Source organism: Phoenix dactylifera, chromosome 2, assembly GCF_051530095.1.
Source record: "Phoenix dactylifera cultivar Ajwa chromosome 2, Ajwa_hap1_PhDact_Kaust_v1.1, whole genome shotgun sequence".
NCBI classification, from domain to species: Eukaryota; Viridiplantae; Streptophyta; class Magnoliopsida; order Arecales; family Arecaceae; genus Phoenix; species Phoenix dactylifera.
In genome coordinates, this window is record NC_143191.1 from 39,806,553 (window position 1) to 39,821,094 (window position 14,542).

Below are 14,542 nucleotides of genomic sequence, written 5' to 3' on the forward strand. Positions count from 1 at the left end.
ATTATGAGCTAAATGCTGCATGTTGATGTGCCTTAAGAAGGCTTTCTCCAATGAAAAATATCCTATAAAAGATTTGAGCTGGTAGCATCAGAGTCACGGGATGCAAATGGTCTGGTCTGCAGGCCAAGTGTTACATTGATCTGGATGCGTCATTGGGCAAGCCCTGTGGGTAGTTTTGGATAATTTTTGGCCTGGGCTCAGCTCATTTGCATGCAGAGAGGTAGTTCAGGATTGAGCAGTTTTTGCCACTGGATACAAAATGTTTCTGCTCATGTCTGAATTGGAGCTCATTATACATCTCAAATACGGGCTGGTTTGTATTTGGATACTTTCTGGTCATGAATTCTGGGAATCCCAGAGCTCTAAACGCAGAAGGCCTGCTAATTCACCTCCTGACGTGATAGTGCTGTGTCTTGCATGGATTTGATGATTGGAAAAAAAAAAAAAAAGGCAGTTCAGGACCGGTTTTATGTACAATAATGCCTTGAAGTAGTTTGGAATTGCACCATTACTGCATTGTTAAGCTAGTGATAACTGCCAGCGGATATGCGTGCAGTAGGACGGTTGAATCGCGCAACCGATGGAGTTCGGTGTTCTCTGAGAGTTCTGCAAGGGGTGATCCCATTGTCAAAGTTAGGGAAGAAGATCGATCATTCTTTCATGCGAAAAATGCAATCCAAACCCCCCTTGCAGCAGAAGCGGAATAGCTTGAAATCTGATGGACTAGATTGACCCATTGATCATCTAGATTCTTCTTTTATCTCATCTAGATACTATATCAGCTTTATAGATCAATGCATAACCCATCAAAATTTAAGAATTCTTTTGCACTAACACTGTCAAATTCCTCACCATGTCAATATATATCCTATACACTCCGAAAACATTTCAAATGCTTTCCCTTTATCCTTCTAGCTGCCTCTACCTCCATGGCTTAATTCTTGAATTATGAACAATGTGGCTGCTCGATCAACCATGTTGCAATATGCCATCTGCTGTCCTGTACAATCGAAGGCCTACAGCATGAGCTATGAGTGGTGTTTGTTACAGGTTCAAGTAGAAGAATCCCATGGACAAGTAGCTGAAAACAATCCCTGAATACAAGGCTATCATGCATACGATATGAAGACAATTTGACGTTACAGTCCTAGTATTCTTGGTGCAATAAAGAAAGCGAACAAATGGTTCTTATTCAGGGTATCTTTGATTTGCTCGAACCAGAGCAGCTGCAACAGTCACAAAGACAACTCTGACTTGGAGACGAGGATGCCATCTCTATCAGCATACAGCCACTCTCCTTCATGGATCATCGTACCCCCAATGTCGACCGGTACGTGCTTCTCACCAAGCCCCTTCTTGTTCGATTTCAAGGGGTTGGACCCCAAGGCTGTGACTCCAATGTCCAAGCCGGAGATCTCATCAACATCTCTGATGCAGCCGCTCACAAGGATACCAGCCCAGCCCATATTCTGGGCCAGCAATGCCAGGTTGCCTCCAACGAGGGCGCATCTCCGGCTCCCTCCGCCATCCACAACCAAGACCTTTCCATCCCCGGGATTCTCGAGAATTTCCCGGACCAGAACATTGTCCTCGAACACCTTGAGCGTGACCACGGGGCCGGAGAAGGCTCGGCATCGGCCGTACGTTTGGAAGATTGGCGCAAGAACTCGCAGTTCCCCCTCGGAAAGAAGGGTTGGGTTTGCATCGCAAAGTTCGGCAGTTGCTGAAGAAGACGCCATCTGCACTGGAGAGTGGAGACGTGTCGCCAATATATTAATACCCAGCTGGTATCGAAGGAATACTCGTTTTCCTACAAATATATTGAAGATAAACTATATACTGTGTGTTTCAAAGAGACTCTTTGGCTCTATTTTTTTGCTTTTTTTTTTCCTTTGTTTTTGATATGAAGGGATGAATCTTCTTGTTTTTCTTTTTCCAGAAGAAAATCATCGCATGCAAGAACAAAAGCATGACACAACCGATTCGTTTTACGGCAATTATCATTAGAACGTTGAACTTACTAGCTGCGTCATTGCCCCGAGTGCAAAGATATTATTAGAACATTAATAGAACAATAGAGCCGTAAAGGTGCTATATTCTCCATTTTATCACTAATTCATCAGAACTTAACCCAACTGCAATTTTAATCTACGCTTGGAAATTCAGAAACACGATATAACATTAGTACATGGGCAGAGGATCCAACACAAGATCTTAACATCAGGAAGCGATTTTTTTTTTTTTAAAAAAAAAAACAAAACATCAGACAGCGAAGCTGCGATAACAAACCGCTGCATTCGGCACACCAAATTTGAGACATACCTCTCGGAATAGCAAACTGGGGCCTGCTATCCTAAATACAAAACCATCACAAACCCATCGAAGTTTCTTGATGTTTTTGCGCCCATTTGGGGAAGGGGGAGGGGGGAGGGAGGAGATGAGGCAGTTGGAGCCTGAAACTGCTTCTAGATTGAGAGCCAAAAGCATTTAAAGAACCCCAGCCAACCAGTCAAAAGAGACTTTGACAAGTAGAAAGCATATGGGATTTCGTTCTTAGCCAACTCTGGGAAACAGATGAGGAACTTTCCTTCTCCATCACTCATCTTAGGGGATTATTTGGTTGGAAGCTTTGGAAGGAGATTGGCTGCATCTGGTTACTTATTGCATGCCAATTGTTCACAACCCTCCAATCCAATGGGCATCCTACCAACATGCATAGGGGTATCTTCAAACTGTGGGCCGTGGTAAGGGCAAGGCAGAGGCATGGAGTTGCCCTTGGAATCCACCATTTTTTGACACATAGTTATTGAATAAGATTCTTTGAATTCAATAGGTCATCATGTCAGAGTTAGTTGGACTAATTTATTGGACAAGATATGCTTTGATTGAATGTACATTTGATCTTTGATATGAGTGGGTATAAAATCAAGGTCTGGTCAAAATTGATGGCCAAGAGATACCAAGTCATAATTGAACTGTTTGTAGTAAATATAAAGTTGTAGACAAATTTGCTGCATCTAGGGTAGGTGAAGATATCTAAGAATATAAATTAGAGGTCTTATGTTACGGAAGCGTGTTATGTTGATTTTAGGGGAAAATGTTATAAAACAAACAACAATAGGGTGAATATACATCCGGTTTTGATGCTATTTTGCTTCTCTAGAGATTGGATTACTCTCGATATGCTTGTCCAAATGCTACTTGGCAATGCTCACGATTAGCCCTACCAATTAGGAGGTGGTGTTCTACTATCAAAACTAAGGTAGCTTGTTTTAAAAAGTACATCTAAAAAATCAAACCCAAATATCACATCTCGAACCCAGCATCCGGATTCGGTACGCGACACGACTGCATGAGCCCTAGAGTAGTACCCTAAAAATCATGCAAGGCCTAAAATGAATAAAAATCCGATAACTCCACAATTAATTAATTAATTCAAATAAATAAATCTATTATATCCAAATAATTAAATTAGTTCAATTACGAGAACTTTCAACATTTATTGGTATCAAAATAAACTAACTAACTGATGATTTTGACACTTGAACTCTGCACCCAATCCATCCGAAACTTTGCATCCTGCGACTCTGAAAAAGAGAAATAAGAAGGGGTGGTGAGCTTTACAGCCCAGTAATATAAGTTTCATTGCACACATTATGAAATCACAAACTGATTATCAATAATGCTCAAATAATTAGTATAAATATGCACATCAAATACCAATATAAATCCAGCCACTCAAGAGTGTTAGATCATATAATATCTCATAAACCTTCATTAGTATTTTCAATGCTTTCCATTCTGTTTCTTATTAATTTAATTCGGATAAATTATCTTTTTGACTTTAGGCTACATCCCGCTCACGTTTTCGGCCCATGACGGAGCAACTAGTAGTTTCACATTTTCGGTCTGTGATGGGGCAATCAATAGCATCACATTTTTAGCCTGTGACAGAGCAACCAATAGTTTCACATTGCCGACCTATGACAGAGCAATCAATAGTATCACATTTTCAGCCTGCGATGGGGCTACCAGTAGTTTCACATTTTTGGCCTATGACGGAGCAATCGATAGGATCACATGTCCAGCCTGTGATGGAGCAACCAATAGTTTCACATTTTCGGCCTATGATGAGACAATCAATAGTATCACATTTCTAGTCTATGATGGTACAACCAGTAGTTTCCCATTTCTGGCCTATGACGGGTTACATTTCCAGCATGTGATGGGGCAACTAGTAAAGAGATAAGCCCAAAATCCTTGTTAATTTAATTAGTTCACATGCACGCATCAATTCCTTTTTAACTTTATTTCCGACTTAGACTAACCACTGTCATATTTCTGGCTTATGATGGGGCAATCAATATAATATGGTTAGTCCAGAACACCACATCCATTAGTCCGATCATGCAAGTATAATTTATGCTCATATATGCATATAGTCATGATCAAAATACGATTTAATACCAAAACCACCATAAAATCATTCTTATTTCTTACTTATCTGGATCATAGCATAACATACATATATAGGTACACAAATATCTATATCATGTAGTCGGTGTACAAGGATTCTTACTTCTTTGCTGACAACCACACAAGCTGACCACCTGCCCACACCGTGATCTATAGATCGGGGTGCGCAAAACTCTGCTCAATGTCGTCTTGTTGAATAGATTGTTCCCCTACATAACTAAGTCAACATTAAAAATTATCCAAGGTATTTAACAACCCAGAACCCTCTATTGATACTCTAAAGGGTCCACCAGTACCTAGCATCCCAAGACTATCCAACAATCCTTAAAAACAATGATCTCTCTGGATCAAGCTATAGAGAGAAACTAGAGAGAGGAGAAAGAAAATAAGAAAAAGGCAAGAGAGGACTGAGAGGCTCTCTCTCTCTCTCTCTCTCTCTCTCTCTCTCTCTCTCTCTTTCTCTCTTTCTTCCTTCTTCCCGACGGAAGGGGGGTGTTCGGCGGTAGGTGGTCCATGGTCAGCGACGCCCCATGGCCGACGGCCCATGGCGATGCCAGCAGTGGCCACGCCCAGTGCAAGCCAACCGAGCAGAGGAAATAAAGCAAAACAGGGGAGTCCTATTTTCACATCGATCTAATGGCTTGCTGGCTGGATTCAAGGAGAACGGTGGCTCAATGACCGGAGAAAAGAAGGAGAAGGAGATGAAGAGCTCTCACTTCGGTCCGGCGAAGCTTCCGGCAAGATTTCCGGCGAAGATTCAAAGAGAAGAGTCAAAAAAGCAAACTTGGAATCGGCGGCGTTTTCCACCAATTTGGGTGGAGGAAATCGAAGGAGGGGGAGGAGAATTATATAGGCAAGATCTCCGAGTTCAATTCGAACTCAAACCGCCCTCAGAGAGTCCTCCTTTCCGTCGGAATCAAGGAGGAAGCAGATATCCATCGGAGTCTTCTTCTTTGCCTGGACCGTGCCACTGTGCATGGTCTGGTTGGATCGGGCCCCCTTCGGGCCGGCGCACAAGCCCATGGGATTAGGCGCACGAGGTCGGGCTAGGTGTGGCCACTCCAGGCCGGCCCATGAGCCCTAATTTTTTTTGGGTTATTACATACTCCCCCCTTAAAAAAAATTTTGTTCTCGAAATTAATTTATTTGAAGCTTCAAATTTTGAAGGTATGCAACCATCATATCATCCTCGAGCCCCTAAATAATCTTCCTCTCAGAATGCCTGCTCACAAGGTTTTAAATACTTATTGAATTCATAATAATTATTGAATTCTCTTGATCTCTTCCAAAAGAGGCCAACCTCCCAACTTTGGATTTAAATGTCAAAATTCTTTGCCGAAGAATTTAATTGCTCTTGATTAATTCCACGTAAAGATCGTAATTGGCTTAACAGAAATAGGAGAAAGCTTTATTATCAAACACTCTTCATAATCTATAATCATGTTTCTTTTCTTAACTTTGCCCATGATTAATGAAGTCCTTACTTTTCACACTAAAACTAGGATAGCTTGTTTTAAAAAGTACATCTAACAAATCAAGCCCAAAATCTTGCATTCCGAGCTTGGGCCAAAAGTTTTGTGCATTCTCCCTCATGGCGCAAGTCCAATGTTTGAATCATCTTATTTGGGTCTCAAATTTGTGGCTGCAACATGATCTGTTGGGCCAAGGTAATGGACATGGGCCTACTTTGCCTAAAACCCAGTAGAGCTCCAATGACCTACAAACTCTCATCAACCAAAAACATTCAAATAAATCAAAATAAAATAAGAATATATAGATAAATATACTGGAAATGAAATAAAATTCTGAATGGTTGGCAAAGTTGTCAGCCCCGGAAATTAATTCTTGATGATGGGCTGGATATCAGACTAAAATTTGATGACACACCTAAATTGTGGGACAAAGATCGTGGTAGTTCATGCTTTTGAAGCAGGAAGGTGATGGTTCCTCTAAGTTAATATATGGATACATTTAGGAAAATGGGAAAAAAAATTAGTGGAACATGGAACTAGATTGTCTTCCATCAATTTCTTGCTGCCAACTTTACCAACTCTAGCTTTAGCACCTTTGAAACCATTCTACTCAAGTGTCAAAAATTGTAATTTGAGGGAAGAAAAACTAAAAATAGGGAACCAATTCTTAAATCTAGGACCTTATGAATGTACTGCAACCATTTTCACTGGTTCGGGTCAACCTCATTTTGATTCTTTATGATTCATTTAGGCGCAAGCTCAGTCCAAAGCCCAAATTTAAGCCTTATCCATTAAATATGAAAAAAATGATACAGAGTGACCTCGGTTACTTGTTCACTTGCTTATGCTAACGTTATTTAGGGCTGGCAAAATGTGACTCCGACCGTAATCAGGTTTATGTTCGAGCTGCCATAAGCGGTTTGGAGTTGGACTAAATGGGTACGGATCGTAAACAGATCAATTTATTTAACAATTTAATATTTGGATCGGGTTTGGATTTTGGATATCAAATATGTTTAACCTGTTTAATCTGTTTAATCAATTTAATATTCAGATCAGGTAGGGCTAGGTGACCCGTTTAACTCATTTAATCCGCTTAAGACTTGTTTAAGCGGTTCAAATCTACCTACCTTTCCATCAAAAAAATCTGCTCAATCTGTTTTTGTTCCGTTTAACCCGGCCAGTTTTAACCCGTTTAAATCTATTTAACCCATTAAAAATCTACCGTTTAACCTAACTTGATCTACTCAATAAGAGATTATACGGGTCAAATTAGATTACCAGTTCAATAAGCACGTCAGATTCTAATTGATCAATTTTTGACCTAACGTGTGTTGAACTCGATCTGTATCCAATCTGGCTGACCCAAATGCCACCCCTGTAAATCTTACTTTATATTAGACATAACAAATGTTGAGAGAACAATTTATATAGTTATTTTTCATTTTAGGAAAGCATGCCTTTTTTATAATTATCAGAAAATAAAAAATATATATTTAAGGCTTGTTTAGGAAGTTCCGGCCAGATCTGGTAGGATTATCCGAGAAGAAAGTCACAAGAGTAAGAGAGAAGGGAGGAAGAGTAGGTGGGGGAAAATATCCAACCTATATTCGTTGCGCTATCCTTAGCAAAACGATAGGTGTTGAAATGGCTTGGATTGGTCCCAGCTCGGGCATGAATACGGTCCTATTAAATTACATATGCCCATTTACTCAAGCCTCGGAATTCTGTCGGATTTTGATATAGATGCATATGGTTTATGATCCAGATTGGAACCGGAATCGGAACGAGAACAAGAATCAGGGCGGATTTATTCTGGTTCATACTCAAATCAGAGTATTTTCATGTAAATTTTTGAAAAATAAATTAAATAGAGAGATAGTTTTGGTAAGTCATTTTTTTAAAATACGTATGGCGGAATGAATTTAAATATTGAGGATGGAGCCAGAATTGAAACTCGGAGGATTAGAGCATTCTCATCCTCTTCTAATAAAACTTTTTCCAACCAAATGGAAGAAATGAGGGTCACTCATTATCATTTTAGAACCCAATTTCTTCGAACCAAACACACCCCAAATTAGATGTAACCGTATCTAAATCTTTCACAAGGTGTGACACATTTCAATTATTTCATTGGGTTCATATGGCAGTAGTTCAGTGTTGGCCGTAACTTTACCCGCCCGGGGAATTCAAACCCCAGGTACAGGTTCAGATACAGAATAGATTAGGCCATAAACGTCGTAGAACTTGACTCCATGAGAGTTGTTCAAATATAGTATTTTGTGTATATATGTTTGTGGAAGCAAGAGAAAAACTTGAAAAAGCTTGTGGCTAAATAGAGAGAGAGAGAGAGAGAGAGAGAGAGAGAGAGAGAGAGACGTAAAAGCATCAGTCTTTTGAAATCGTAGCTTCTCCCTTGGGCGTGCTCATGGACTTTCCAAGACAAAGAAATTTATGGGACATGGACTTTCCAATCTAGGACCCACCTAGTAAATAGGCTACAGTGGCCTTTAAGTAGGCCTTTTTGACCTTGTGCACCCTTTCCGCATACAAGATGGGTAGATGCACTCTGAAGTTCTCTATCGCCAAGAGCTGAGGAAAGTAAAGAATTGACAGATAGGAGAGAGAGAGAGAGAGAGAGAGAGAGAGAGAGATACGCCTGTTAGAATAATTTCAAAATATGGGCTTACATTGATTGCATATTTTTGTTTTATAAAACGGGTTAGACGTATGGCTCAGAATGGTATTATGATTAAGCCCAATATGATGTGTGATCATTTTGTTTTATGGGCTTTGGTGCACCTTGGATGTATAGGATTGAGTCCTATTTATTGTGGTACTTTTGGTATGTAGGCCAGGAAACCCAATTAGGGTTTTGGAGCTTTTAATGGGAAGGCTCCTCTTTGTTTCCTATATATAGGCTAGGTCCCCCTCTCCTCTCTGATGGTTGATAGCTTGCCCCATTGACGGCTATCCTTTGTGAGGAGCAAGGAAGGGAAGATCCAGCCGCTATTATTCCAGGTGATTGAAGAACGTATTCAATATGTCTTCCGCAGGTATATCCCTTAAACTTGAATACGGTATTATTTTGTGATTCTAAATCTTAGCATGTTATTATTTATGATTAACAATTGGTATCAGAGCCTCCATGCTAAGATTAGAGTCCTTCATACACAATTATGATTTCATCTGGACTTACAGATTAATTTTATGCATTGGTGAATGGATCTTCTGCATAAATCTGCATACACAGATTTTTCATTGATAATCAAATATCAGATTTGATTTTAATTTAAATCTGCCATTGTATATTATTTTCGGATTAAAAAAAAAAAAAAAAACCTAAGCTATTTTTCAGATATTTACACTTACATAGATTGTATTAGGAAAAAGCTGACTAAAACTATAAGGAAGAGATCCACTAGGAGCGATGGTTCTTTTGGATCTTATTCACATCGATATTAGTGGACCGTTACTTTCTACTATATGTGGGAACAAATATTTCATAACCTTCATTGATGATTTCCCGCATTATAGTTATGTTTACTTGAGTAATGATAAATCTTTCACTCTTGAGAAATTCAAGATATTTAAAATGGAAATAGAAAAGCAATGTGGGAAGAGTATTAAAATTGTGAAATCTGACCGTTGTGGTGAATACTATGGTAAGTATGATGAGTCCGGTCAAAACATGGGTGATTTTGCGAGATTTTTACAAGAATGTGGGATAGTTCCGTAATACACAATACCAGGAATAGCTGAGCAAAATGGTATTTCTGAAAAGCATGATCGGACTCTGAAGGATAAGGTTAGCAGTATGATTAGTAAAACAAATTTTCCATAATTCTTATGGGGTGACGCATTGAAATCTGTCGTATACATTCTGAAAAAGGTTTCTAGTAAAGCTGTTGAGAAAACTTCTTTTGAATTGTAGACAAGACGTGAACCCAGTTTAGCCCATTTTAAAGTTTGGGGCTGCCCAGCTGAGATTAGGATTTATAATCCTTATGAAAAGAAATTAGACCCCAAATCCACACCTGGTTTTTTCATTGGGTATCCAGATAGATCAAAAGGCTACAAGTTCTATTGTCCTAATCGTGGCACCAGAATTGTTGAGTCCATTACAGCAAAATTTTTAGAAAATGATGTTGGTAATAGTAAGAGCTCCGTGTTAAATAAAATTTTTGCTGAACCGGATCAAGTTGTGGTTCCGATTCCTGTTGTACAAGAAAAAGTTATTTCTCAGCCAATTACAATAGCTAATGAAGAACCTGAGCATCAAGAAGAACTTCACGTTCCTCCTCCAACACCAGTAGAGTCATTTTCTGAACCACAAGTTAGGAGATCACAAAGGGAAAGAAGGTCTGCCTTGCCTAATGACTATATTGTCTACTTACTGGAGAGTGATTTTAATATTGGGCATAATATTGATCTTGTCTCTTTTAATGAACATTAACAAGACCTGATTTAGATAAATGGCTGAATGCCATGGAAAATGAAATGCTTTCTATAAAGAGAAATGGAGTTTGGGAACTTGTTGAACTTCCACCACATGTTAAGGCCATAGGTTGCAAATGGGTTTACAAATCCAAGTTAGACTCAAAAGGGGATGTTGAACGACAAAAGGCTAGACTGGTTGCCAAAGGGTTCACTCAGCGAGAGGGCATTGACTATAATGAGACTTTTTCACCGGTTTCATCCAAGGATTCCTTTAGAATTATCATGGCACTTGTAGCACACTATAATTTGGAGCTTCATCAAATGGATGTTAAGACAGCGTTTTTAAATGGAGATCTCTATGAAGAAGTTTACATGAGGCAACCTGAAGGTTTTGTCGTAGAGGAAAAGAAAAATTTAGTGTGTAAGTTGAACAAATCCATATATGGGCTCAAGCAAGCATCCCGACAATGGTATTTGAAATTTGATGAAGTGGTGACTTCTCTTGGTTTTGTTGAAAATACAGTGGACCAATGCATTTATCTCAAGATCAGTGGGAGAAAATTCATTTTTCTTATTTTGTACGTGGATGATATTTTACTTGCCAGTAGTGACTTAAGGTTACTTCATGAGACAAAGAAAATATTATCTGCTAATTTTGAAATGAAAGATCTTGGGAAAGCTTATTTTGTACTTGGAATTGAAATACAGTGTGATAGAGACCGTAGCTTGTTTGGTTTTCACAGAAGACATACATACGACGTATCCTAGAGAGGTTCAATATGCAAAATTGTGCACCCGGTGATGTACCTATAGTAAAAGGGGATAAGTTTAGCAAAGCCCAGTGTCCAAGAAATGAACTTGAAAGAGAATCCTTGAAGAACATACCCTATGCAAGTGCTGTAGGGAGCTTGATGTATGCTCAAGTTTGCACTAGACCTGACATAGCCTATGCAGTAAGCGTCCTTAGTAGATTTCAATCGAATCCAGGACATGAGCATTGGAAAGCAGCTAAGAAAGTTATGAGATATTTGAAAAAGACTGAAGGTTATATGCTTACCTTTCAGCGTACAGATCATCTTGAGGTGGTAGGCTACTCAGATTCTGATTTTGCAGGATGTCAAGATGATCTGAAGTCAACTTCAGGTTATGTTTTTATGATGGCTGGTGGTGCTATTTCTTGGAAAAGCGTTAAGCAAACTCTAGTGGCTTCTTCTACTATGCAGGCTGAATTTGTGGCATGTTATGGAGCTACGGTCCAAGCCATTTGGTTAAGGAATTTTATTTCTGGACTAAAAGTTGTTGATTCCATCTCGAGACCAATTACCATCTACTGTGATAATAGTGCAGCGGTGTTCTTTTCAAAGAATAACAAGAGTTCTGGTGGCTCTAAGCATATAGACATCAAGTACTTGGTAGTCAGAGATAAAGTTAAAGAAGGGCAGACAAAAATAGAGCATATAAATACAGAGGTAATGATTGCAGACCCATTGACTAAAGGACTCGCACCGAAAGTCTTTAAGACACATATTGCCAATATGGGCATTGTGGAAACTTTTGATATTTTGGGTTAGTGGGAGTTATTTATGTAAAAGAACTACGTTTTGGCTTGATCCTCTTTACGAGGTACGTAGGCAACCCATATGCTTCGGGTACAGCCTCTTCCAATTATAAAATATTTATCTTTCTATTTATAATTCTGTATTTTGTGCACAGAAATTATAATTATGTTTGAGCATGCATTTCACATATGTCTTTTATTATGATATCATTTTGATCTCGAGATATAATGCATAAAGACATGATGTGAGTCTCTTTTGAGACATATGGCTTCTTTTGAAGCATTTATGAGGACCGATATGAATTAGCACACCTTTGATCACATTTTGGTGCTAATTTCATACTACATACTACCACATTGGTTGGAGGATGGGGATCCATGTCGATAAGGATGTTAGCATTTGTAGCTGTGGAGTGGTCTTACATCGATTAAATGGTGTATCGACTTCCATGCTCAATGTTGATGTTCTTGTTGGACCGGATCATGTATCCAAGGTGATTATCATTTGAGCTATATGTGTGGCCACTTTTGTAGTCTAACCCGAGAGTCGTTTTCAAAACAAAGTTTTTAAATTAATATGACAATCCGTGTTCGCCCAAGTGGGAGAATGTTAGAATAATTTCAAAATATGGGCTTACATTGATTGCATATTTTTGTTTTATAAAACGGGTTAGACGTATGGCTCAGAATGGTATTATGATTAAGCCCAATATGATGTGTGATCATTTTGTTTTATGGGCTTTGGTGCACCTTGGATGTATAGGATTGAGTCCTATTTATTGTGGTACTTTTGGTATGTAGGCCAGGAAACCCAATTAGGGTTTTGGAGCTTTTAATGGGAAGGCTCCTCTTTGTTTCCTATATATAGGCTAGGTCCCCCTCTCCTCTCTGATGGTTGATAGCTTGCCCCATTGACGGCTATCCTTTGTGAGGAGCAAGGAAGGGAAGATCCAGCCGCTATTATTCCAGGTGATTGAAGAACGTATTCAATATGTCTTCCGCAGGTATATCCCTTAAACTTGAATACGGTATTATTTTGTGATTCTAAATCTTAGCATGTTATTATTTATGATTAACAACGCCATCTTAATACCGGGCTCTATACTGGTGGCTCTCTATTATTGGATCGATACATTCAATATGAAGGACGGTTTAGCATACCGAGTGTCAATATATCTTTCATACTGCGTAGCAGCACTGATCAATACGGTATGATACGTTTCGTACTGCTCGGTTCAATACAATATGGTATATCTTATGTCAAAGTATGCCTAAAATAAGAATAGGAGTAACAACTTCTTGGAAAGCAACAAAAGGAACAGCAAAATGTGGAGTGCAAAATCTTTTACTTCATATGAGATTTCTCCATAATTCCCTATGGTTTCTCATGCAATTCCAGTGATCTTCCAATGAAGTGTCCTTTTTCTTCGAGAAATTGATAGGTAGTTGGATAATAATTATAAAAAGATCTCTCAATCTTCCAAATCTAGAAGTTTATTTGGAGGAGAGGACGTTATTAATTATTAGGTTACTACTCATTCACAATTCATGACTAAGAGGTGTGATGAGGTAAGCAGTGCAGCCGTGTTAGCAGGAACATGCTAGTGATGGTGCACACCATAAGCTGAGCCTTCTGGCAATCTTTAATAGCAACCTCCCAAGTCTAGCCATTGATGTGCACAGTTGGTGCTAATTGGGCCATGCTCGTCTTCAATGATAGCATTCATCATTTACTTGTAGGTTTGAGAATCCTAGGGTTTGATGCACTCTACTGCAACTCATGTGAAACTAAAACATAGATCATTGGTATCTTCTTTGCAACCATAGGTAGGTAAAGTGATTGCTTTGTTCTTTCTGTTCTTTTTTTTTTTTTGGTGAAAAAAAGATGCCGACCATAACTCGTTCGTCGATTTAGTTTCCTATAGAAATAATATGCGACGATTGCAGTGACAAAAACCATGGTTTGAGTATAGGGTGCAAAAACTAGTCTCTCTCTCTCTCTCTCTCTCTCTCTCTCTCTCTGTGGAACAAAACCATGCCACCATTTTCCTAGGGTTTGTCCATGCGTTTCTAGAATGCTTATGACCATATGTCCACTTGGCAGCTACAATTGGGAGTATTCTTAGACCCTTTCAATTTGTCACGCTACTACTATATGGTTGCTGATATGTAAAATTTTATTTTTGCAAGCGAGGTATTCTATTAGGTGATGCAACAAAGTTGCTTTCATGAACAGATTGGTCATCTCAAGGTTGTTCTTTCATACGTCTGCCAGTTAAAATAAAAGATGAAAGGTGTTCAGTATAAGTTTAGTTCACCATAAAGTATCGATCATAATATGAGCAACCTTCATTCCCAAGAGAGAATGGGAGTAGGACTGGTATAGAATATTTAGATCTTATCATTCTTTTCTACCGGCCATGACCAAAGCTCACATCACTGGATGGCCACAAGCCAAATTTTTTTCATTATTGCCATGGCTAAAATATTTTTGTTCGAGTCGATCGACTGTATCTGTACAGTTCAAAATCGACAGGTCACGGAAGAAACTTGTTTGTTAATCAATTCATCAATCCCATCTGATATCAACAAGTTT

At 38.9% G+C, this 14,542-nt stretch overlaps 1 protein-coding gene and 1 pseudogene across 2 annotated transcripts; one reads left to right on the forward strand and one right to left on the reverse strand.

Annotated features, from left to right (window-relative positions):
- Window positions 1-1,078: 1,078 nt before the first annotated feature.
- On the reverse strand, window positions 1,079-2,611 carry LOC103715904 (putative 4-hydroxy-4-methyl-2-oxoglutarate aldolase 3). 2 transcript variants are annotated; one of them, XM_008803697.6, is made up of 2 exons: window positions 2,323-2,611; window positions 1,079-1,739 (listed from the first exon to the last, which is right to left on the reverse strand). In XM_008803697.6, the coding sequence occupies exons 1-2, from the start codon at window positions 2,485-2,487 to the stop codon at window positions 1,236-1,238; spliced, it is 669 nt and encodes a 222-aa protein (XP_008801919.4). In that variant the 5' UTR covers window positions 2,488-2,611; the 3' UTR covers window positions 1,079-1,235. The 2 variants fall into 2 exon arrangements, with proteins under 2 accessions (XP_008801919.4, XP_008801920.3); XM_008803698.5 differs by having other exon boundaries at window positions 1,079-1,744; window positions 2,323-2,462.
- Window positions 2,612-11,167: 8,556 nt separating this feature from the next.
- On the forward strand, window positions 11,168-11,959 carry LOC149768317 (secreted RxLR effector protein 161 pseudogene; annotated as a pseudogene).
- The last annotated feature ends 2,583 nt before the right edge of the window (window positions 11,960-14,542 follow it).

What these genes read in the sequence shown, in the direction of transcription:
- LOC103715904 (XM_008803697.6), bottom strand. Translation starts at nt 2,487, where the DNA reads ATGCTTTTGGCTCTCAATCTAGAAGCAGTTTCAGGCTCCAACTGCCTC. An exon ending in CCAGTTTGCTATTCCGAGAG is followed by an intron (nt 1,740 to 2,322) that starts GTATGTCTCAAA and finishes TCTCCAGTGCAG; the next exon opens with ATGGCGTCTTCTTCAGCAAC.